The following is a 25584-nucleotide window of genomic DNA, read 5'->3' on the forward strand; positions in this document are numbered from 1 at the left end:
AATTTATTAATCTTTTATCTACATTTTATCTTTATCTCTCTCTCTCTCTCTCTCTATGTGTGTGTGTGTGTATGTACTTATCTACTCTAACGATTCAAAAGTGTTAATAATAATTTTTTCATCTTTTCTTTCCAACGCTTTGAATTGAAACGAATAAAAAGAATTAAAAAAAAAAAAAAAATGTTTTAAAAGTGGTGCTGGTGGTAGTGGTGGTGCTGCTGTTGCACACCTTTTACCTGAACAAAATCATTTTAGCGGGATCATAAAAGGAAAAGAAAAAGAAACTTAAAAAAACGATGTTCCATCGGGGAAGGTAATACAACCGATAATTAGTTTTTCTACTAGATCAAATTAATCCGTGACATTAGACGTCACGTGAAAAAAAAAAGAGAATATATATATAACATATATCGAATTTTCTTTCTATCGAAGTTGCATGCATGTAATGCATTACATAGCTACGAACGAAACACACTTAAATTACGTGCGAAATAGAAGGCTCAAAGAGAGAAAAATTCATAAAATATTAAAAAGAAAAAAAGAACTTAAAAAGAACAAAATTACGTACAGAAGAGAACACACGATCAGGTTCTCTCTCTTTCGTGAAAAAAAATTCCGGATTTTTTGGGATCATAAAGTTTTTCACATATGCAACTCGTATTGGCGTGTTGGCGTGCAATGCACAAAGAAAATGAAAGAGGATATACGGTAAATATAAAGTTTCTTTATATGTGCATTGAAAAATTGTCTTTTCCAAAGTGCACAAATACACACACACACACGTTCTTTCAAATATAAATAAGAATTTTGTTCACAAGATACTGTAGAAATTATTTACCATTACTTTGGTTTTTGTTTATAAGATGTTGATTTAATATAATTCTAAGATGCAAATAAATATACGTTAATTGTAAAAGAATCTGTTATATGATATTTTTAACAACAGTAATATGTAACCGGATGCTTGATCAAAAAGCACAACGTAATTGTGATTACACATAAATCTCACGTACAAATAAATATATAATAATGTTATATAAAAAATAATATGACAAGAACGAAAAGAAAATGTAAAATAAATCGTATTCAAAAAGAGAGAGAGAGAGAGAGAGAGAGAGAGAGAGAGAGAATCTTTTGTACGTTTTTTATTTCATATTTATATATCGTATCTCTCGTATCTCATATCACGAATCCCAAAAATACATTGAAATAGCTTTTGATACGACAGTAACATGACATAAGCAAAACAAAATGAAATCAGGTAAAAAATAAAATAAGAAAAAAAGGGAAAGATGATAGGGATACATTGAGAAGAAGAGAGAGAGGGGGGTGGTAAAGAGAAAAAGATTCACCCTAATTGAAAAGTTTCATTCTACTTTCAAGTAAACGTATCCTTTGTCAACGTCTGTAAAACGCTTTTAAAAATTCAACTAGTCTCTCTCTTTCTCTCTCTCTCTCTTTTTATCCCTTTACCTTTATTTTTCTCCTTTCATTTCAAACAAGCTCTTCGATGTCTCTACTATTGAAACCTTTCGACAGGCAATAGATATTTACTTTTACGTTTTTATCTTGTATTTTTGATCGTTACAATCAAAAATTCATGTTACATTTAACTTTGCGAAATATCCTCCGATTTACGGTATTATCGATTACGAATGAATTATAAACTAAAAGATGATGAACAAGAGATTAAAAATATGATCACACACAAACTTTCGAATAAGAATGATCAAATTAAGAGCGTGAATATTTATTATATTATTTCAAAGCAATAAACTCGTAATAATATAAAATACATCCATGCAAAGTTTAATGAGATCATAACTAAAGTGATGGCAACTTTTTGTTGGTAAACACAAGTTCTCGCTCATTTAAAAAAAACTTGTACGCGTTTGCAAATACTTTCTTCTGTATTATGAATTAACTTATTTTAATATTATTAACTATATCTCGTCAAATAAAATATATGCGTTTGCATTTTAATTGATCCTATACGATATCCGCACCTGCTGTTAAGCTGGTTTTAATATTTGCCATTTTGGCATAATAATATAATCCAAAAGGATTTGCTCGTTTCCTATCTTAGACCCTCCTTAGATTTCCCTCTTACCATTTGCCCCATATATATATATATATCTCTGTTTCCTTTCCTCTCCCTCTTTTAGCTTCCAGTTAAATCGTGATAAAGTGCACTCGAAGAAACTCGAAAGCTTCACAGTTTTCAAAACCATCCAGTACTCTCGGGCTTGCATTTACGGACCTAACTGTTTATGCAACTTACGTACTTAGTTTACCACCCGGATCGTACCATTATAGTTTCCTTTTTTTCTTCTTCTTTTATTTGTCTAGTTAAAAACTCAACGAAGTGCCACCTTTTCTTCGATATCTTGTCACGAGAAAAGAACTTAGTAACTTTGATAATAAGATTTTTGAACTCGACTGACAACACGAGTGAAAAATCGATAATCGTTAGTTAAGCGTCTTACCCCATAACTTAAAAATACATGAGATCAAATGTATTTCAAAAGATCAAACAAAATGATTTGTTTATAGACAAAAATATATATTGTTACTTATGATCTCCATCGAAATCGATCGTTTGCTCTCTTTCCTTCGATGCTCTTCAACCCATTCCACTTTCGATTGCTCGGAGGAAATGAAATTTTCTCAAGTGGTGAAGAAGGAGGGAAAGGGTACATTCAGGGGGAAGGAAGGGTTATCTGCGTTTTACGAAGATCGCGCAAAAATCGCGCGCTTCTTCGTCACGAAGTTAAATGAAGGGAGAAAGATAGACAAATTAAAAGGGCACGAGCACTTAAAACAAAGATAAATGGTGTATTGGTTTTGGTTGTTACGATGGTGATGATATTAATGGTATACACATCCAAGAAGAAGAAGAACAAGAAGAAGAATAAAACGAGAAGGGAATAAAAAAAAAAAAAAAAAAACAATATAACATAGAACCTTTTTAATATAACACCAATAACACACTCTCATTAATTTTACTCACTTTTCTAACGCAGCACATTTATGCTCGATTCCATTTGCCACTCTCTTCAGCGGCTCTCTCGTAGCGTATTGTTTATTGAAATAAGAAAAAGAAGGAAGATAGGATTAGAAAGTAGGTGAAAATGAAAGAAAAAGTAGAAAACAAATAGAAGAAGAAAAGGAATAAAAAGTAAGGAATTGAGTTAGAATTAAAATGGGTAATATGTGTCTGTGTATGTGATATCAGAGAGAAAAAAAGAATACAAGAGACTTCTTTGGTATCACTTGGAACGAGGAAGATTTAGTCGAACGAAACGCAGCGAACATTCACGCGACGGGGGTCGCGACGATACTGCGCCCTATTGGACGACCCTGCGCAAATATAATGGCACCCCTCTCCAGGAACTCGTCTAGCCTAACCTGACCGGCAGCAGCACCGCCGTGTTACCACCACCGTATTACCACCACCGATATCAAGCACCCCTCTTTCGATTCTCTCCTCTCGGTTCCACCTTTGACTACTACTACTACTACTATCCCTTTATCATCGGCCCTCTTCTTTCGATATACCTCACACACCTATACACACACACGTATGCACATCATTGCTTTTCCTTTCCTCTTCTCTCCCTTTTCTTCCTTGACTCATCTTCAGTTGGCCTTCTCTCTCATTTTTGCTGATACACAAACGCGCTTGTCCAGGCGGACAGCATTTTTTTCTTTCCGCGGCATTGCCACCGACCCCTCCGTTTCTCTACGCTTTTACCACGGTCGATCTGGTGTAACAACTGTGAAGAAAGAGGACGAGAAAAAGGAAGGAAGAAAGGAACGAAAGAAGGAGAAGACTAAGTTTTCCTTTTTTTTTAATCCAGTAGCACGAGCTTTATGCCGTTAAGCTTCCGGTGCACGTCGATGGCTACTTCCGTTCACGCTTCGAGTATCCAAGAAGAAGACAAGTAAAGAAAAAGAGAGTAATTGGTTATGCGTCGACTAGGGTAATCGTACGGACGATGGAAAGCTCAATGAAGCTTTCAACGTATCTATCCTTTTAACCGCACACACATACAGTCTTTTACAATTTTATCTAAACAAGCAAAAGCTCTTTGTGTCGTGCTCTGTTTTTACTTTCTGAGGATCTCATGACAAAGGATCTTCTCGTAGAAAAATTGATAAGACTATTTTATCTTAAGGTATATTATAAAATAATATAAATATATTGTGTTTGTTTATCATTAACAAATTGAGTGAGTTTCAAATTCAGCTTATCTTATCTTATCTATCTAACAAATAATTAATTGATTTGAAAATTTAATCGCGTCATGTTATTTCATTTCATTTCATCTTCATACGTAATATAACGTATACTTACGTTATGCATAAGTACTTACTTCGGTCCTTACAGTTCAAACTCAACAAGTTGTTCTCGACCAACTTACCAACTGACTAGTTCTATATATTTGTATATATGTATAGTCATATTCTAACATTTGGTACCAAAGTGACCACGACTTCCGTGCTCTATTCCCAATCGTGTTACAAGTCAAGAATATCAAACGAGTTATTACCAAGTACTTGTCGTTTCTATTTGTCCACCCCCATACCTTCTCCAAATAATAATTCTCTATCAGAACTAAGTTCTATTACTACTACTACTCAAACTATCGTTGTACTACTACACCCTTATCAAAATTTCTAATCGTTTTGAAATATTTATTTTATCATTTGTTTTTGTTTTTTTTTTTGCCAATTCTGAACTTCTACTGTATAATGAACACTTTAAACTCGCGTAAGAAAAGCTTTAGGGAAGCTTTTATTAACTCCAATGCATATTTTCTATTTCATTTGATCATTCCACACGACTGACTCACTACTCGATCGATCACGATACGTTTTGTTAATTTTAGATTGAATTCAATTATAGCTATTCTACTACTATTCGCGACGCTGATTCGAGTCTCAATCAATTTCATTCGCATGAATATAAAAAACGCTTGACTTATTTAACGTTTTACTCTCTTCTCTAATTTTTTTTTAATATAAGATAAAATTGTCTAATTTTTCATAACAACAAACAATTCTCAAATATTTCATTTGAACTATTATATTCCCCTTAACAACTTAACAATTTTCTATGAAATTATTAATCGTAGTAGTTTGCGATTTGTGCTTTGATACATCAAGTATTTCCCTAGCATTCCGATAGATCGTATAATTTTACTGACAAGATTATATCGCAATGTCAATGCTTTCAATCGATTTATCTATCAAGATGAATTAGGTCGTACGCGTTAAGTTTTTTACGATCACAATTTATTCTTTATATCTATATATATATATATATATTTTCTTTCTTCCAATTTTTCCCCATAAAATATTATCGTATTACCTACATTATTATTTTATATGTTGTTTCTTTCCATGTAAGATATTTTTATTATAAATAAATAAAAAATGAAAGATAAAAAGAGCAAACGTAAAAACACATTTACATCTTTCCGATGCAGTTCTGATTTAAATTAACTTCGTTGACATATTTACATAGACGTATACTTAAAATTCAAATGAATAAATGAATATTCTTTATACTACTGTATATTATTCTCAAAGTAGCATAGAGTTTTTTTTTTCTCGACTGAATGTCTCGACTGTTCATTTAAAGTTGTACAATAATTTTTAGGTACAAATCATCTGAAATTGTAGATAGATCTAAATGATTTCACTGTACTCATGTATCTTAGTTTATTTTAGCAATAATATCGTATTCCTAAACGTGCCAACGATGACTACATTATCGAACATATTCCGACGTATGACGATTTCCGGTTGAAGTGGTACATCACCGCAAATCGGTCAAATCCACTGGGGGAAAGTTGGTTCGCGCTACGAAATACGTTGAAGCGCGATAAACTGGGTCACTGAGTGGTTTCGTTATTCAGTATCAAACTCAAATCCTAATCCTGCCCGTTGTAAACTAATTTTCTTCTTGTTTTTTTTCCCTTTGCGTCACCAACAAATCCCTGCCCTTTTTTCTTACTGTTACATCGTTGTTTGTTTTAACGTACCTCGTTTATTATATAAATAAAGCCCAAAATCCAAAATTATTTGTTCATATTTTCGTCAACTCTTTTATCTTTATCTCTAAAGAGAGCTTCACGTTTGATATGACTTTGTGATTTATCTCGATCGTTTCTTTTTTTTGTTAATAATTTGATTTCATAGGCCAATTCGTTGGCCTGGAATCCTATGAAAGGAGATGTCTTGAAATTTGACCGAGCAAACAAAAGGAAAGAGAAACGACCTATGGCAGGGTAGCAACTCCCCAAAGAGACCTCGACGCTACCAAGGCAATGATAAATAATGTAGAAGCTTTGCTTCCTCCTCCGGTTATTACACGATCTAACCATGCATCTCAAATATATAGACGTTACTATCTAAGTTTTCTTTAACACTAGATTGCCCGAGATTTCTTGTATAGCTATATTGCCCAAAAACAGTCAAAATGACTGCATTGTGAAAAAATAACTAATGTGTAAACAAATTTGTTTAAAATTAATTTTTAATATTTCTTATATTATTTACAGTTATACAACAAGTTATTAGTAAATATTAACAATATTAATTAATTAATTATTATTAATTCTAAGAAATTGTGTCATTATATACATAATTGTTTTTCTAATTGAAAATAAAAAACAGTCAAAATGACTGCCTTGGGCAATCTAGTGTTAAATGAGAGAAAGACAGAATACAAGAATACAACGAAAACCTGTTTAATATGTTATCTATAGAAAAAAAAATGGAATTATTTTCAAATATTACATGCATGGTCTATGAAACACATAGATTTATTATTTCTATTAATTAGTGAAACTAAAAGTTTCATTATTAAATATAATTTATTATTATAATAGAATTTGGTTAATAATATCGATCAATGGAAACAGGTTACGTTAATGATTAACTATTTTAAATAATAAAAATTGATCAGACATATTATCAATTTAATAATATAACAATTAAGAATTGTTATTTATTAATAAACACTTATTACTCTGTAATCTCTGCATACACGTTGAAATTGATCCGTTCGTCTGTTCGTTACATTAATAATATTCCATTAGCATCATTACGTCGTTATGGTTTAATCTCTTATTACACTTTCCTAATTATTATACATAGTCATGAATAAATTTCTTCGTCTACTAACTTATGACATTGGATAAATGAAAATGCAATACTAATGTATTACGTTTTCATGTAAGTAAGTAAATAAACAGGTATAAATGAAAATTGTTGTAATCAAGATGATGAAATTTCTTGATAAAAAGATTTTCTTCAAATACAGGAATGAATGGAATGATCATACATATTTGTGCTCATACAAAATCACTATTTTGATCTTATCGTGATTAAACCATAACGAAATTCTCCTGACAATGGACAATGGACCAAACAAATAATTACTAATCGAGTTGATAAACATATCTATTATCTTGAGGAAACAAACTTTGTTGGCTAATATCAATCTATTGGTTATGCAACAGGTAGTTATGAGAATAAGCATTGAATAGAAATTTCACAAGGTAATATACATTTATACATACATATATATATATATCAATTGGGAGATGTGAAGATAGTTTATATATATAATAATATTACATGTAAGTAAAAGCAAATGTATTATAAATAAAAAATACAGTAAAAAAATAAATAAGGAAAAACAATTTAAAAAACGATATATATACACATTATGTATAAGGTCACCTACTTTGCGTTTCCATTGGCCAATATTATCAACGAATTATCCAAGGGTTAAATTGCGCTTTATTGGTGTAATCGATATCATTACGCTAGGTTTGCATCGCGTGTGAACGACCAGGGACTTGGAAAACAGGTGTAATAAGGGGTCAACCTCGCATAGCCTTATACCTTTACAGCCTTATCAATAAAAAGAAGAAAATTCCGATGGACAACACATCCGAAGGGGCTAATAATACACGCCGATTTTCCAGATCCATGGAAGAATGGACAGGATCGTCCTGTTTCTACATATACATATTCATAGCAACATTTCTCTATGTATGTGTATGTGTTTGTGTTTGTAACGAGCATAGAGAGAAGCGATTGGTTGAACGATATGCGTTCTTAACGATTTATTGAAGCATACACACCGGGACAAACTCGGTTCAGTGATCACTATGGTTAATCAGGTATATCGTTACACGAAGCTTACACAGGCTTTAGAAATCCGATGCTTGTCCGCCATTTTGGCCGACAGGATAGGTGTGAAAATGGCTTTTTACAAAGCATCCAAGCGAACGAAGCACCAACAGTAGTAGTTGGACCATAATATAGATGAGAACAGGAACCCCATGAACCGAGTGAGACATCGCACGGATGAAATGTTCCATCGACGAGACTCAAAGGACAGTTAACACTCTTGTGCCTTGTGCCTTGTTTCTACTCCTAGCCCTTTCTTCTTCTAACACCTTCCCAACCACCATCACCACCACTCTCTGACCTATATATGTATATCTCCGAGTTTCCCTTCTTCGTCCCTTCAACTTTTTTCACTCCTTTCGTCTTGCTCTTTTTTCCATCAACCTTTCTCCCCTTTCTTCTCACCAATTTCTAATTTCATGTCAGACAAAATTCAAACTTAGGTCACTCACCTACCTACCTAGCCACCAAACGTTGCACTTACTTACTTATACACACCTAACCTTTGATTGCGATCACAGATAAAAAATTGACGGTGGGGGTTTGTCCATTTACAAAAGTACAAAATCGTCTCGGTACTAAGATTCATATCAAAGATATATCTGGCTCTCTGGTTGTTCTGTTTTCGTTTTAGTTTTTTTACGTTTTCGTTTACGATAGGTTCACCGTTCTAATATAAGTAGTATAGCTGTATATTACTATCAGACTGAATTCCAGAACAGTAGTAGTAGTAGTAGTAGTAGTATTGTAGTAATACGAGTCAAAAATTTTGTCATTTTCTCAAACCCTCTTTTTTCGTGCTAGTACTTTTCTTCGTTTTATTCCGAAGTGAAACTTAATATATAAAAAGTATTAAAAAGATTATAATCTAATAATTGTATACAGTTAACAAGAAAATACTTAAAAAGTTTCACTTCGATCAAACGTGAGATATTTTTCTTTATTTTCTTTCTTCAAATATTCATTCTATCGATCGATCGTCAAACGAGAAAAATATATTTCTAGTGTGGAGAGGGTTGATTAAACGGAGACACGCATATTCAGACAAAAGATTTCACGAAAGAAAAAGGCATTTTACGAGTGAACTGTTTCTTTTTTTCTATCTGTCTTATCTCTCTTAAAAAGTTATTTCATAGTATAAGATATTGCAAACGAAATGATTCTTAAGAATTCTTTTTCGCAAAAAAAAAACTTCAATCATTCCTATTACATTTTCTACTTTTTTCTTTTTTTTTTGTTTGTTTCTTCCTTACTCTATTTGCACTAACAATAAAAATGATGTCAAGGAAAAACTTGAAGAAGAATTTAACGATGAAATTTAGAAGAAAAAAAAAGTAAAGACAAGTTCAAGTTGGAATATGAAAGAAGTTAACATTTAAAGATTCGAACAACAATTGACGATAAGTTTTATAATTTGAAAATTAGAAATTGTCATAGGTTATATAATTTTGTGGAAAATTTCTACGTCAAAGTTTTCTTTAGTTATATCTACATACACATAATATAGAAATTTTCCTCAAAAGCACAACATAGAATCTATTAAATTACCCAACCTGTAAGTTGGTAATAAACCGGTGTATGGTGCTAATTACTAGGACGACCATATTCGAAAGAAAACTTTCAAATTAATAGGAACTAACTTACTTGTATCGCGGTTTTCTACAAACTCTACCAGTAAATAAAATATATATATATTTTTCCTTTTTGATGGATCGTAAAAAAAGTATTTCTAAATTGAATCGATATCTTAGGAAAGGACAAACAGATTTTCCTTCTAAAAAAAGAACGAAAAGGTCTACGAATTGAAACAAAAATTCTACCATGGTAGGAAAGCTCTTTTCGTGTATATAACGTGAAAGAAGAAGAAGAAGAAGAAGAAGAAGAAAAAGAAAATAAAAACAAAACATAAAAGGCCTCAAAGGCGGGCGCGTCAAGCTTATACCCATGTAACATCTCGTTAACTTAAAGAATCGCAAAAAGGAGAAAATAAGAAAATAGAAAAGGAGGTGGAACGGGGTGGAGAAAAGGGTGGATCGAGAAATAGGGTGTAAAGCTTAGAGACATCTCAACCGCGAGACCGATGATTACCAAGCGTGGAGAGTGAGGGTTGGTTGGGAAAAAGAGAGATAAAGATAAAGAGATAAAAAGAAGAGAGAGACAGAGAGAATTTAGATAAGGTCGACTAAGCACTAATCGAACGAACTCGCAAGTCTCTTTTATCATAAGCGTTAATAATTCGTTTAGTAATTTACTGAGTCGCTATGAGTTTCGCATGAATTAACAAACGGTCCCTGTCGACAAGAATAGAGACAGAAAGAGAGAGAGAGAGAGAGTGAAGCTAGTTAGAAACAGCCAAGGTAACCATAATATACCCATAGAAGAAGACGACAGTCAACAGGCAAGTGTTGACAACAAAATATACAATAATCTTGCTATATGATGTTAGAAAACAACTTGTATTATATTAGTTGTATTAGTCAGAAGGTAGACAACAATCTGATTGATAAAATACAAACAAACGTATGCTGACAGCAACAGCAATTGCTGTTATTATATGTTATCCCATTTCCCGTTGCAATCAAGTATTACTATCCCAGTAGTTTTGCTAAAACACGTAATACTACTATCTCAAACTTTCTACACGTGTAAGGAAGAAACAAAGAAAAAAAAAAGAAGAAAAGGTAGAAAAAGGTAGTAATTAAAATTAATATCACCGAGAATTCTCGGGACGTTAAGTGTGCCGCATAATTTATCGTTCGAGCTTTCATAATCTCTTCTTTGAAAATATCTATTTTATTTTAACCTTTTATATATGTATTTACATATATATAATATTCTATATAAGAGCTTACTTTTAAATAAATTAGAAGAAAGCTGCTACTTCTCTTCTCCTTCTAGAAACTACAAATAACACGCTTTTACGTCGATGAAATTTATTATTTTATCGATTTTCCAAAAAGATCTAATTACGACGCAGGAAATTCTCGTCTTACGTGAACACAATTTCAAATATAATATTATTTATCAAATTTTCTTTAGATAGTTTCTATCGCGATTATTTTGTATTCTTTCGAAATTATTTAATGCAGTCAAATTTATATGATTAATAAATCTTTATCTAGTAATATATCTGATCATTTGTAATCGTTGATCGTAAAACCAAGGCAAAACGCAAACTATTTTAGAAACGTTCTTGCTAAATACATTGATAAAGCGATCAAGTGATAACCTCGAGTATACGTTTCACTTTACGTTGTAAATCTCTCTTTCAACGTCTATTATATTTCCAACGAATACAAAGATTACAAACGATAAGAAAATTCAAATGGAAACTTTTATCTATAACAGCAAGTATATACAAAATAATATGTTACGTTCTCTTATCAGTTAAGTTGACCGCCGCTTGATATACTTGGGAACGTTTGAACGAGTACAAATTTAGGATTAGAATCTGATTTGAGAACATAGTATTGCGAGGCTCATAATTAATCGGTCAAAAGGCTGTAACGCATGCATTCTCTGTATTAACGAGGGATGGTACATTCATCTTTAGCAACCGAGTGCCCACTTAACCCACATACTTGACAGAATGAATTAATAACAGAATTCTCACGTGTTATCATGTCCTATAACATATCCAATTATTCCTTCGACAATTAAGAATACAACTTGGGTGAGAAATACGAAGGATTACAACGATGACATACAATATTCCTTTAATAAGATCAAATTTGAATCTTTTGAAAATAAGTGATACACATAAACCTGATAAAAGCTCGTAATTATGAGAAACAAGATGAATTTTCTATGAAAGGACTTTTATCCAAGCTATAGAGAAAAGTTTCTTTAGTTTGATCGTTTTTAAAAGTATGTCAGGGTCGTTGAAATCCTTAGGGTTCGACCCAATTATTCTATTGATTTCACATAGAAGAATTCCCCCATATTCGATTACTCGAAATCCTTTGGGAGTAATTAAGTAAGAAGCAACGGTGAAAAAGAAAAAAAAAAAAAAAAAAGAAGAAAAGACAAACCACCAAAGTCGTGGAACAAAAATTCTTTGTCATATTTCGTGTGTGTTTGTTTGTTTTTTATCTTTTTCTTTTTCTTTTTCTTTTTATTTTCATCATCTGACATTTGTTTATTCGTTCATCTGGAAAAATGTACTTTTGTACAATAACGTTAAAACGTTTGCATACCTGCTGACTGACCGAGCTACGAGTATAGATGCTGGGCGTGTTCTTCCTATCTTCTGCGCGTGCTCTGGATACGCATCCTGTGATTCCTGACACATCACGAACTAGCTTTGCCTTTTAAACTTTATATCCTTTGGTTTACACTATGCCTGTGCTAACTTATCCTTAACATACCGAACGAACGAGCGAACGAACGAATCCGATTGAATGGTGTACTTTTATACGTGCTCGTATTATATATCAATATCCAATAACAAATTTTCATCTTTTATCTTTCCTTTTTAGTACAATTTTGTATTTTTATTTTTTTATTTTTACGAATAATTTATAAGTTCATTGATCATTTTTTTTTATATGCATAAATACATAAAATACATCCGAAAATAATTATCTACAGAAAAAAAAAATTCTATTTCATCTTTAATTCCGTGTATTTACCGAGATCAAATTTCTTGAATAAAATATTACGATTAAATAGATGATGAATGTCACAACTCATTAATCTCGAGGAGATCGAATCTCTCGATTATACGAGGTTTCCTCTCAAACGTTATGCCTTAATTGCTTTTACCTTCGTTCCCCAAGTGGGATTTCATTGATTCATGCTGTGTAGCGATAAGTGCGGTAAACCGAGAAAAACAATGCTATTTACTTATCTCATACTGCGTATTAACTCTAAGTATTAACTTGCCATTTTTCTCTAAATAATAAAAACATTTATTTATATATATATATATATATATATATATTCATTTTTGCATATATCGAAAGAATAAAACAGAAAAACGAATAAACAAATTTTATGTTAAATAAAACTTACTTGACACAACCAACATTACCCAATTGAAAAAATGTTAAAGTGTAAAAGAATACAAGTAAAAAAAAAAAAGAAAATATAAAAGAAAAAGCAGAAAATGATATGAGCTGTGTAATTTGCAGTTTAGAAACGCAATCGTCCGTACAGATTGATCCACGAAGTCCACCAATGTGTAATCGTCGTGAAATGCCCTTTCAAAGGGCTTCCCTTCTTAAATCTTTCGCTAGTCGGATTACCTTTTTTTTATCTTTCTTTTTCTCTACACGTTCAGCTAAACATTTTTTTTTTCACTACTCGTTTCACGGCTCTACGTAATATGTTGATTTATTTTTAAACAACAATTTTTTATCTTATATTTATCTTTCATATTGTGTCAAATCATTCCATCTAATTTATTCAATCATTTTTTTTTTTTTTATTCGTATGACATTTTATTCTTTCGATATTCGCCTCTATTTAAGAAAATTGTCTAACTTAATCATAATTTTCATACTTTTTTATGATGTTATGCTCATGAAAAGAGGAAAATAAGTATTTACTTTGGACACCCCATAAGTGGTGATAATGGGTTTGAGGTGTAACACACAGAAAGAGAGAGAGAGAGAGAGAGAGAGAGAAGACGATTAACGATAGATTTTTCATTTCCAAATGGGTCAACGAAGAAACGAAATTATTTTAGAAATGCTTTTATCAACTATGTACTTTATCCTACGTATGCATATATAATGCAGCAAAATGTATGTATGTAATATTTCATTAGTTTAAAAGGGGGGTAGTAAACTACGAGTGTAATTAACGTGAAACCGATGAAGTTATGGTTTATTCCTTTATAACCCTGAGATTTAATAAGATATTCTCTCTTGGTTTATCCTCTTTCTCTTCCATTTTAATGGCAAATTAGTTTGATAAACTTTATTCTTCTCTTTCTTTCTATTTACTTCATCTTTATCTCTTTCCTTTCTATTTTCAACTATGTCCTTTTTGATATAACCTGCATTGCCGAAGGATAAGTTTCTAGAGAAGAGTTTCCATTTTCAAATGATAAAAGATTTTAATAATTATACTTTCTATATATACACATTCATATCTAACTTACACATCTACAATTCTATCTTTTCAATTCCGTCAAAACTTTGTCCTCTCATTTCTCTTTAATAAAAACCTCTCGAAAGAAACAATGTTTATCTTTATTTTCAACATTTATTAAACCTTTTTAACTTCTCACGATAATTGTCTCGATTCAATTATATTTCTTTTTTTTTCTCTTTCTCTCCCTGATAATAAAGAATCTCTAATTACTAATGAGTAACGTCTATTAGAATTTGAAATAATTAACTTTGTTAATTAAAATGTTATTCAAACAACGAATTTATTAGAAAGATATTTTTCTATCAAATAATAAACTAATGAAAGTTTTTCTACAAGATATACAAAGTGAAAATAATATTTCAATTCGATTAATTAAATATCATAATACTTGCTGAATAGGGAAATGCAAAAAAAAAAAAAATATATATATATATATATAAGAACAATTGTACAACTGGATTTGAGGAGAATTATATTTGAAAGATAAGAAAAAAAAATCGCAATTTTAGAAAATGTTTATTTTCTTCTTTCTGTTATATTTCGTTTCAACGCAGAATAATTTGCGCGAATGTTTACGTAAATATTTTATTAATTATGTAAGTACTTATAATTGGACAAAGACGTAAGACTGTGTGTTGAAATTTGACAACAGTCTATTTATCTTTTTCTTTTTTTATAATAAAACATAAAACGATACCACCGATTTCGCTGATATTATAATACAATTAACATTAGATTTATGGATGTTTTGTTTATTATTTTGGAATGATTTATAAACATTGTTTAAATGAAGGATAGGAATTAATATTTACGTATATTTCATTACGTAACTAAAAAACCAACAAATTATTTTTTTAAAAATAATATTTAGTCCGTAAATCTAATATTAATATTTCATTGTATAATGATGACATGTAAAGTATGCATATACAAACGTTTCGCTATAATATTCATAGAATATTTATACGATTAACTCACTCTCGTTCATATTTTTCGCTAGTTCGCAGTCGAGAATAATTATCTAAACGCGATCTAACAAATTTATCTTCTTTAATATCTTTTCATTCTTTTGATTGAAATGCGTGAAACACAGTCTATTTTGAATGAACCCAACCGATCGTAATTTTAGAATTAATTTATAAATTCCTCGTTAGGTAGATCTAACTCTCTCAATGTACTTTTAAAATGACTAATCTCGCAAAAAGTTAAAACAATTGGAATTGTTTAAGGTATACAATACGATGAATCTCTCTCGTACAAATCATATCGATACCATTGGATATTTATAAACGATAAAACGACTATCACGATATATGTATATGTATGTATATATGTAAATGCATTTCGCCAAACATAGAAGAAGAAGAAGAAAGCTGGCAGATATAAGTAGCATGTTTTTCCATTTTTTTTTTATCAAGAAATATAAATTATTTATGAAATTATCAATTCGATATTTGAAACGACGATATTACGAGAACGAATGATAATATCGATACGATATTCGTCGTTTGATAAATTCCACATATTATTTACTTACGAATACGATAACGTATTTCTACGTTAGATATTATTATTCTATAATTATTATTATTATTATTATTATTATTATTATTATTATTATATAGAGAGTCTTCTCCATTTTTGGTTTTCTTCCTTTTCTTTTTTTTGTTTTGTCTTTTTTACTTCTTACTATACAACGAATAAAACGACAGACGCGTTACCAGCTATCATATATTATTTATATATAATTTATATATAATTATTTATTAATAGCCCTATCTAATCTCTCACAGCGAGTGATCACTTCAATAAATAATTATTCTCATATATGTAATAACATCGTGGTATTTATTTATTTATTTATTTATTATACTAAATTGCAAGTACGTGTACGTTCTATGCATTTTTCAATTTTATTCTGCCTTGTATATTTATTGTTTTTGTTACTTTTTTTTTGTTATTTTCTTTCTTTGGTTACCTATTTTTCTTACACATATTCGGTTTGTATCTTTTTTACACACATACACCGTACATCAGCACCAATTATAAAGCAGCACCAAATTTATGAGAGAGGAATGATAAGAAACGCAATTGATAACGATCAATGAAAAAAATTTTGTTCATACTATTTCTAGTAATACTACTACTACAACTACTATTATTACTACTACTATTACTTCTATCACTAATGTTGAGAGATTACTATTATTACTTAACAAAACTCGATGGGATTCTTCGATGTACTTATTTGTATAAATATACAATGGTATAATTGAACAACAAATAAATTAAAAAATCAACGAGTAAAGAAAAATGTAATACTTAAATGATGATAATAACGAAAGTTATTATTGCAAATATGATTGAATACTAAAATGCGAGCACTTGCATTAGTCACGTTACCCTTTTCAATTATACATTATTTTTATAAAACAACTATTTTATATTCCTTCTTCTCTTGCTTTTTTTCTTTTTTGGTTTTATCAAGGCAAAGGTACTAGAATTTGTCATGCTGCTTTCATCAATATTTTGCTTGATCGCTTTGGTACATCTATTTGAAATATATTCTGCATCAATTTGTTCTAATACCTAAGCTGCTTGTGCGCACAGTATATTATATTATATTTATTAAATATTAATATCGTAGGAACCTAGAAGAAAAGCGACGACATACGATCTTTATCGCTGCTTATCAAAGTAACTCGACGATTCTTTTCTTTTTTATTTCTTTAAGTTAACTAGACTAAATTGTGATCTCGCTAAATAACTCAAATGATATATTTAATAATAATAATAATAAGTTATCTCACTTTATCGTCCTAGATATATATTATTTTCTTTGACTAGATGACGAAATGTTCTAGTGATACGAGTCAATGTTTGCAATTCCAACTAGACGGCATCGTATCTCACCACACGATACGATTATTTTGTTATTTACCATAGAAAATTTTCCCTTCATTGAATATTAGAAGAATTTTCATACGAAGAGGTATATAATAATCAAAATTACGACGATAATTCGTGTCATTAACATCCATGCGTATAGGATATGTGATCAAACACCATATAACGCTAATATAATAATATATACCATTATTCGAAGAAGCTTGGACGAATTAATCAAAACTCGTCGTGATTGTTTTATCGTTTTCATCCTTTTCAAATCCCTTATTTACGATGATGATGATAATGATGATGATGATGATGATAAGAAAATCGATTTTGGAGAATAAAAAAACATTCCGAAAGTTATTTTTGAGATTCTTTTAGCAAAACATTTCAGGGAATATGTTCTCAGGTATTCCTCAAGCGTGCTTTTTTCGAGCTTTCGTGTTCACGCCAAGAACTAGTCGTACAAACACCTTCTCCCCTCCACCATTCGTTAACATCTTTATAAAATTTGGCAGGACGATCGTCGTGCAACATGGCGCATACTCGACACCAAAAAAATGTGTTGATAAATTCTCCCGTGCCTTTCCATCGAAAATACGAATTGTAAAGTTCGTCGTCGTGATCCAAACGATGAAGATAAGTTGCCAATTCTTTTGGCGATGCGAATTCATCCACGTGAATGTAAGATCTATACGGTGCACTTCGTGCATAATCGCTTGGATGTGCTCCCATTACAATTGGTAAAACGTTGTGACTGAAAATTATTCATTTTAATAAACTTATGTTTTAGTTCATTATTCAGCGCTCAAAGAGTTAAAAGGTACATGCTGCTTGTAAAAGCTTATCGAGATCATTCTCAAATGTATTATGCAGAGAAAGGTTTGATAACAAATTCCATACCCAAGCCCGTTCACGAAGAACTTTTCCGTAATATAGTCCTTGCAATTGGAATTCTCAAATGCTAAATAAAATTTGTAATCCTCGTCTAACATATCGAAACAAGTTTGCGACTGTGAACGAGGACAACGTAACGTACCGCAGGCACCGTAAATATCTACTTGAATGTACTTTGACAGTTCCTTGGCATAATGCATACGTTGATTTCGTGGATGACAGTTGGAAACGAACCATGCGACCTTATTGGAAATATATAAGAAAACAAAATGTATTTGTAATAATTATTAAAATACATTTCCAATTTATATATTTACCTTTTTCGTTTTATTAGCAGCATAATTAAAAGTTTGAGATATTTGTTTAATACTAGAATCGTAATATTGCCACCTTTCGTAGGGTGCAACAATGTCACTGTCACGACGATAAGTAGCCGTCCAATTGATTAGAGCATTTTTCACGCTTTGCGTGTGATAAGGACATTCTAAAAAATACAGCATCCAAACCTACCAACAAACACGATCAATAATATTAATATTAAATGTATTCAACATGTTGAAATATTCTACACACCTGATTACGAGGTCTTCGCCCCACGTATGTTACATAATCTTTGAATAAAATTAAATCAGCCTCATTTGGATTGTCACGAACGATGGTACACGTGTTAACAGGACAACGATGTTGAACGAAAATGTCTGAACCAACCTTGGCCTCTCCCATTCCATGAGGTACCATTATTTTTTTAAATCTATGTTCTTCCGTTCGATTGTAATCAGGTGGCAGAAACATCAACTAAAAGAAAATATTTCAAGATGAATACGTTGGTCTATTCGTATTTGTATTTCGTATTATGGAATATAGATTATAGAATAGACGTATTCGTCTATTCTATAACGTGGTATCTTAAAAGTCATCAATCAAACCTAAAGAAATTCATTTCCAACAAAGAAATACTTTAACCTTTCCCTGTAATATGTAATATTGTACCTTATTGTACTTTAACACGCATAAATCATAATTTATTTCGTATGAGAAATCAGATATCTAAATATAAAGCTTTTTCTTGTTGGAAATAATCTCTCCTAACATTGTATTTATTTATTTATTTTTTTCAATCCATAACTTTTGGAATATTTCATATTACAATGATTGAAATTCGTTGTTATTCGTGTTGATATAAAACTAATGGCATACTTGATTAGTCACACGGTCATCGTAAGTATCCTCTTCTGGCCATAAACGTGCTAATCTTCGACCAGTACGACGAGATTTGGCAGCTGGATGTGGTCTTCTTGTTCCACCTTTCATATACCATGGTCTTATCGATGGGGCCAAAGAATCTATCGAATTTTCCGACAAGATCGTCGTTCCAGTCGAATTCAGCTGTTTTTTGGTTTTTTTTTGGTTTTTTTTGGTTTTTTTTTTTTTTTTTTTAATAAAGAAACAAATAAAAATCACAAACAAGGAAATATCCGCTGCACAATCATTTTTATACATCATACATGTAAATATAATACATATTATTATACATCAAATTTCGGCTAATCTTTTTGTGATCATTGCAATGAAATTTAACAAAAAAAAAAAAGAATAATAATAAAAATCAATAAGAAAAAAAAACCAATCTAAAACGCTTTCTACATATAATATTCTATTATTTAATGCAAAGAAAAGTTCATTTCTAACAAGCTTGTATACTATTATATAGTTATCTATATAATACTAATTATATTATACATTAAAATTAGTATAGTTTTAGGAGATTATATGTAGGAATTTACAACAGACAAATATTTAATATATCAAATTAAAATTATCTTCAAAGTCTGCTTTTTTTCTTTCTGACAATACTAACACTAAAATAAATGTCCCACCTACATATAAATGCAATTTTAATATTTTTTTTGGAAAATTATACCTAATTATCTATATGTAATCTTTCAAATTGCAATTATTTAATAATTTACAAAAAGATATGTTGATCGAAAAATAGGTAAGCCACGAAGAACAAAACTAGACCTCGTAATTCGAAACAAGATGATAAAGAAGACATAGAAACACAAACACGCATATTTAAAAAGGACAGAAAGAGAGGGAGAGATAAAGTGATGTATTTATGTGTATATGCATTTAAGCGAAGGCTAACGATTAATTGCAAAAACTAAAAGCCCGATTAGACAATCAGTAAAAAGCCATTAATCGCTGCTTTAACTAACAACTACTTATGCGATATTTTACTGTGAAAAAATAGAAGAAGTCACATATGTTTTATGTAAGTAACGTCGATAAGGCAAGCTAATTGTTTCTCTTTCGCACGTATTATTATAATATTTAACCTTGCGATCTATTTTCAACTAAATATACCTCGTTAATTACGTCTTTTCTCTTGATCGTCTCTCGAATCGTTTGCATTATCCGTATCGTCGACTTCTTCGTTTTCAAAGGCCAATCATGTTTCATCTGCGACTGAAATTTAGCTCTTTAGAAATTGCTACCACGTTTAAACTCATTCTATAAACTCATTGTTCTTGTTTTTTTCGCCTACATTTAATAAGCACATATAAACTCTCAAAATAATTTTTATTATAAAATTAAATTCGTTTCAATTCATTTTATATTATAAATGTATTTCTTTTTTTTTATTACTTTCATCACGTTCGTTCGCGCGTTCGTGTTGAATAAATGCGTGATGTATCGTGAAACGAAAGATAACAACATTTTCTTGTTTGGACAAACAATTTTTTCATAGAACGATAATAATCGTCGTTTCATAATGCGAAAGAAAAAGATCACTCGGGATGGTACAAAAGAGAGAGTAGTTTACGCTTGAAAAGTATCAAACTCTAAAATAGAAGGTGCGCGAAATAAATGGAGAAAGTGATAGAGAAAAAATAGAGAGAGAGAGACAGAGAAACAGACAGAATATATCACAATGTGCAAAGCCTTCGTACACCTGATAATATCGATCCATAGTCATGTTTTAAGGAACACTAAAGAGTACGTAGGCCGATCGATATTATCGTGCAGCGTTTTGGGCTGCGCAATCTTATTGATTACACACAAATACATATACATAGAGAAAAAGTATCTACGTTTAGTATTACAAAAAACAAAAAAAACAAAAATACTAAAAAGAAAATTGAAAATCGATCGATAAAGTACCAAAAAAATCGATATAATCCTATTAGAAATCAAATTTTTCATCTACCTATGAATTGGATTTTAACAAGTTTCGTGCCCGTGTGGGTCCTATACGCCCCACGCGGCATCAATGGAAAATCGGCACGGAACGTGTTAACCAATGTCAGAATTTTTATTGATTTGTGTTTTATTAAATAATAGTGATATATTATATTGTTCAATTACTATAGTTATTTTTAATGATGTTCAATATATTTGCTACCTTATATATCTTTATGAAAATGAACAATACGTATTGTATTTTCTATAATAAAAATTCCGACATAACTTATCAGACAGTTACAGTTTTTTTTCATTATTATTTGTATTATCGATTTTGCATACCAATATAAAAATCAAAACTAATACTACAAATACTACAAATAATATAAATATATAATACCTTGGTAGTGTCACCAAGTACGCGAAGAGATTGCACTTGAATTGGATCTGATCTCATCGCATGCCAGATCTCCTTTTGACGTACGTTCATAAGGACCAGCAACATCCCCGTCAAACAAAACACGTAAAGGAAGCATCTCTTCAACGACAAACGCGGCAGACCCATGCCGTCAGTCTCCTACTCAAGAAAATGAAATTCTTTTTCTTCTACCTTCTCCTTCTTGACTCCTTCTGTTTTTTGTGTGACGACGACATTCGGCCGAGCTAAAGCATTCGAGAGAAATAAAAAAAAGAAAAAAAGAAAAAATAATAAGTCATATCTTTTTTTTATTTTGCCTTTTTTGTTGATGAAAATAAATAAAGCACATTTTATTCCTACAGAATTCTGATCAAATGGAAAAGAATAAATATTTTCTTTTTACACGATCATAAATTTGTCTTCAAATGATATTGGCTGCTGCTCGTTTCAGACTGTTCTTTCTCGTATTTCGACGTATCGATAATAAATCGATAATACGTCGATAATACTTACATAATCACAAAGTTTATTCTAATGATACATTTAATTTCAATCTTTTATACTCTACATCTTATATACCTCTTTTGTTATTTATTAAACGAGACGTTTTTTCGTGACAATCCATATACTGTGTTCATTCATCATCTATTTATATTTTTAGCTATACCTGTTTAACATCTAATTATCATCTAATTATGATCAACATCGTTGCGGTTAACAAACCAGCTCTGTCTTTTTAATCGAAACGATTACAATTATCCTTCATTCTAATCAATTGTATCATTGTAACAAACCTTATTACGAAGACAATAAATACCTATTGCACTTACAGATAAGTGTCTCGAATATTATAATAGTTTGAAAAAAGAAATTCTCTTATTATCGTTTATTTATTTAAAACAAAATCTTCTTATCAAGTTCATTATTGCAACATATGATTTTATCAATGAAATAACTACAATCTATGAGCTATAATTAGTACGCCCACTATTGAACTATTTATCATCTTTCTTTCTTTCTTTCTTTCTCTCTGTCATTATCTATACCAATTTGTAATATTATATAATACGTGATATTAAAAGAAATTATGAATATATGTTCCTAATATACATGGTGGTTCGCAAAGATAGACCATCAATTTTGAATACAATTTCTGACATGTGATCATGTTAAGAATAAAAAACATATCTATAAACATCTGTACATTTAAAAAAAGTAACACGCAATGTGTATCACGTCAGTTGCGATAAGCCCATTTATTAGCTGTCCAAGTACCCATATTAAATCCCTTGAATTATTTATTACCTATAGGATTGAATGAAAAATCTGGAATCCAAAATCTATTTAACAATTCGAAAAAAGATCTATGACATTTATTTCTTTAAATTGGATTGTAAAAATGAGTACATTCGACACGGTGAAATACATTGCGCGTATACTTAACAAATAATAGCAAATAATTTTTATGGAAATTTTATATATAACATATATGTATATGTACAGAAATTTAAATTATCTTTTCATAGTCTTTTTTCTAGTGTCGACACGGTCAGTAATTGTATTGTTATTCTCGTGAACGGACAGTAGCATAATAACAAAAAAATATGTGTCAATGCGTTACAGTACTGTATACTGTATTGCTAATTTGTAATGCTAATTTCATTTGCGATACTGTGGACATACGTAAATATGTGATACGATATAAAAAAAATAAAATAAAATAATTTATCAGGTGGATGTCGATGATGACAAAGGTAGAGCTAATCGGTGTAATAAGTTGTGTAAGATTAAGACTACAGACAAAAATCGGAGGATGAAAGGTATAAGGTTTCAGCTGAGATAAACGACCGATTAATTAATTCTAATTTCTTGAATTCTACTTTTCTTCGATAAGTTTATTCGAACGTGATCTTAACCCACGTTGGGATCTTATAAAATGTGAAAGTTTAAAGTTAATTGGTAAATTTAAAATTCGATTTGTGCCGGTAAGAGTGAATCGCGTGAGTGTACGCGGACAAATCAACCTTTGTGTGCCTACTCCCTAATTCTCCTTCCCTTTTTCTCTCTACACGATATTTTTCTTGCACGTAATCCACCAAGAAACATCAAACGCGCAAAAACACTTATGTATATAAATATATTATATATACTTATACATTAATGCACGCGTGCTTAACACTACTGTGTAAACACACTACTTTCAAGATATTTATATCTAATCTTATGCGAGCACAAAGTACCATGTATAATGTATACATATATTTATAGATTATAAATGATCACAAACTTGTTTTTTTTTTCCTAAGATTTCTTTTCAAGAAAATGATATGTGTCTCACATTCTTTATACTAATGAAAAAGTATTTCCTCCTTGCATGTTATGAATCGTTACAATTACAAGTTCATTTTTTGAAAACTCTACTGTATTTGGAATGCAGTTATAAAATTGGTATTTGTCTAAATGAAATTATTTCTCATTTGGAAAAAGAAAAAGCAAAAGAAATGAATCGCATCGTTAGATAGAAAGGAAAACTAACGGCAGATAGTAAGAAAGAAAGAAAGAAAGAAAAATAGATACCTAGCTAGCTAGCTAGCTAGCTAGATAGATAGATAGATAGATAGATTAGATCGAATAAAAAGAGAAAAGAAAAAGATATGATAAAAGGCTCATATAAGGAAAAGACAGAAACTGACGTAAGAGATTTAGTTAGGTGATAGAAAATATTAATGATGATCGATCTATCCAAAGGAAGAAAGAAAAATAAGTTAGAAGGATATACATAATACGATAACGAATCCAAAGCATAGACGACAGATGATATATATATATATACATATACATATATGTATATATGTATGTATATATAACGTGTCTCATACATACCATAAAGTAAACCTTCTCGATACGAAGCTCGTTCACCACCACGTGGTCGACCGCGTTAAAGAACGGTAATAATGACAACGAAAATGACAATGACAATAGCAACAACAATAACAAAAACGACGACGATGTCGACGACGTCGTCGAGAGACGCGTAAGTCCTTAAGATACTGCAGGACCGATGTCAGACGTCGTTCGACGAAACGTCGTCGAACACCGTCGCGTCACATGTCGAAAAGGAAAAGGTGGGGGAAGAAAGAGAAGACGCGTTCAACCCTTTAAAGTTCGACTATACGATATGTTGTTTCTTACAAGAGTGCTACCCAGAGCGCTTATGCGCGCTCAAGACAACTAGCTGTCGTTTCTTTCTTTCTTTCTTTCTCTATTTTTCTCTTTCTCTGATGAAAACTCGCGCGCGTAATAAACTGCAGAGCTACAGAGCTAACGTTTAGCTTCTAGACGAGCGACCCAGCCCGTCGCTTCTGTCCTTTTCGATAGATTCTCTAGCACCACCTCCACCTCCACCTCCACCTCCAACCATCACCCACCATCCCTTCCTTCTCCTTCTCCTTCTCTGCATCTACCCCATCAACCTCCTATACATATTGCCTTTACCAGGTTCCACTTCGTAGAGGGTGGCGGCGAGGGGAAAATCCATAAGAGTCGCGTCTGCGCCCTTCGACCTTTTCTCATTGCTCTTTCTCTCTTTTACCACTTTTATCCTTTTCTTTGTCCTCTCTTTCTCTCACTCTCTCTTTTTCTTTGTCTTTGTCTTTTCTTTTTCTTCCTAATTTTCTCCTTCCCTTTTGTATAATCAAACCCGATTTTGAACAATTCTATTTCGCGCCAAATATTATTCCTTTTTATTTTTTTTTCTATCTTATTACCTGTTTATTACTGGAAGAAATCAATGGAGTTTTAATTACGGTGTCTTGCGATTTTATATACACTATCTTTTCTAATTATTATGTAATTTATAACTACTGTATTTATCGTTTTCT

The 25584-nt window shown here is 31.1% G+C and overlaps 1 protein-coding gene and 1 long non-coding RNA gene across 3 annotated transcripts; one reads left to right on the plus strand and one right to left on the minus strand.

Moving 5' to 3' along the window:
• Nucleotides 1-3010: 3010 nt before the first annotated feature.
• On the plus strand, nucleotides 3011-17510 carry LOC149032850 (uncharacterized). Its single transcript, XR_016176189.1, has 2 exons — nucleotides 3011-4178; nucleotides 7846-17510. It is a non-coding gene; the product is annotated as an uncharacterized LOC149032850 (long non-coding RNA).
• FucTA (glycoprotein 3-alpha-L-fucosyltransferase A) lies at nucleotides 14811-25094 on the minus strand. 2 transcript variants are annotated; one of them, XM_015333807.2, is made up of 8 exons: nucleotides 24587-25094; nucleotides 21686-21948; nucleotides 20467-20568; nucleotides 19297-19485; nucleotides 18673-18894; nucleotides 18417-18605; nucleotides 18106-18341; nucleotides 14811-17959 (listed from the first exon to the last, which is right to left on the minus strand). In XM_015333807.2, the coding sequence occupies exons 2-8, from the start codon at nucleotides 21848-21850 to the stop codon at nucleotides 17608-17610; spliced, it is 1455 nt and encodes a 484-aa protein (XP_015189293.1). In that variant the 5' UTR covers nucleotides 21851-21948; nucleotides 24587-25094; the 3' UTR covers nucleotides 14811-17607. The 2 variants fall into 2 exon arrangements, with proteins under 2 accessions (XP_015189293.1, XP_089027566.1); XM_089171440.1 differs by lacking the exon at nucleotides 20467-20568 and having other exon boundaries at nucleotides 24587-25090.
• Nucleotides 25095-25584: the final 490 nt, after the last annotated feature.

Source organism: Polistes dominula, unplaced genomic scaffold (genome assembly GCF_049000335.1).
Source record: "Polistes dominula isolate Pdom_NZ unplaced genomic scaffold, Pdom_raw_medaka contig_26, whole genome shotgun sequence".
NCBI classification, from domain to species: Eukaryota; Metazoa; Arthropoda; class Insecta; order Hymenoptera; family Vespidae; genus Polistes; species Polistes dominula.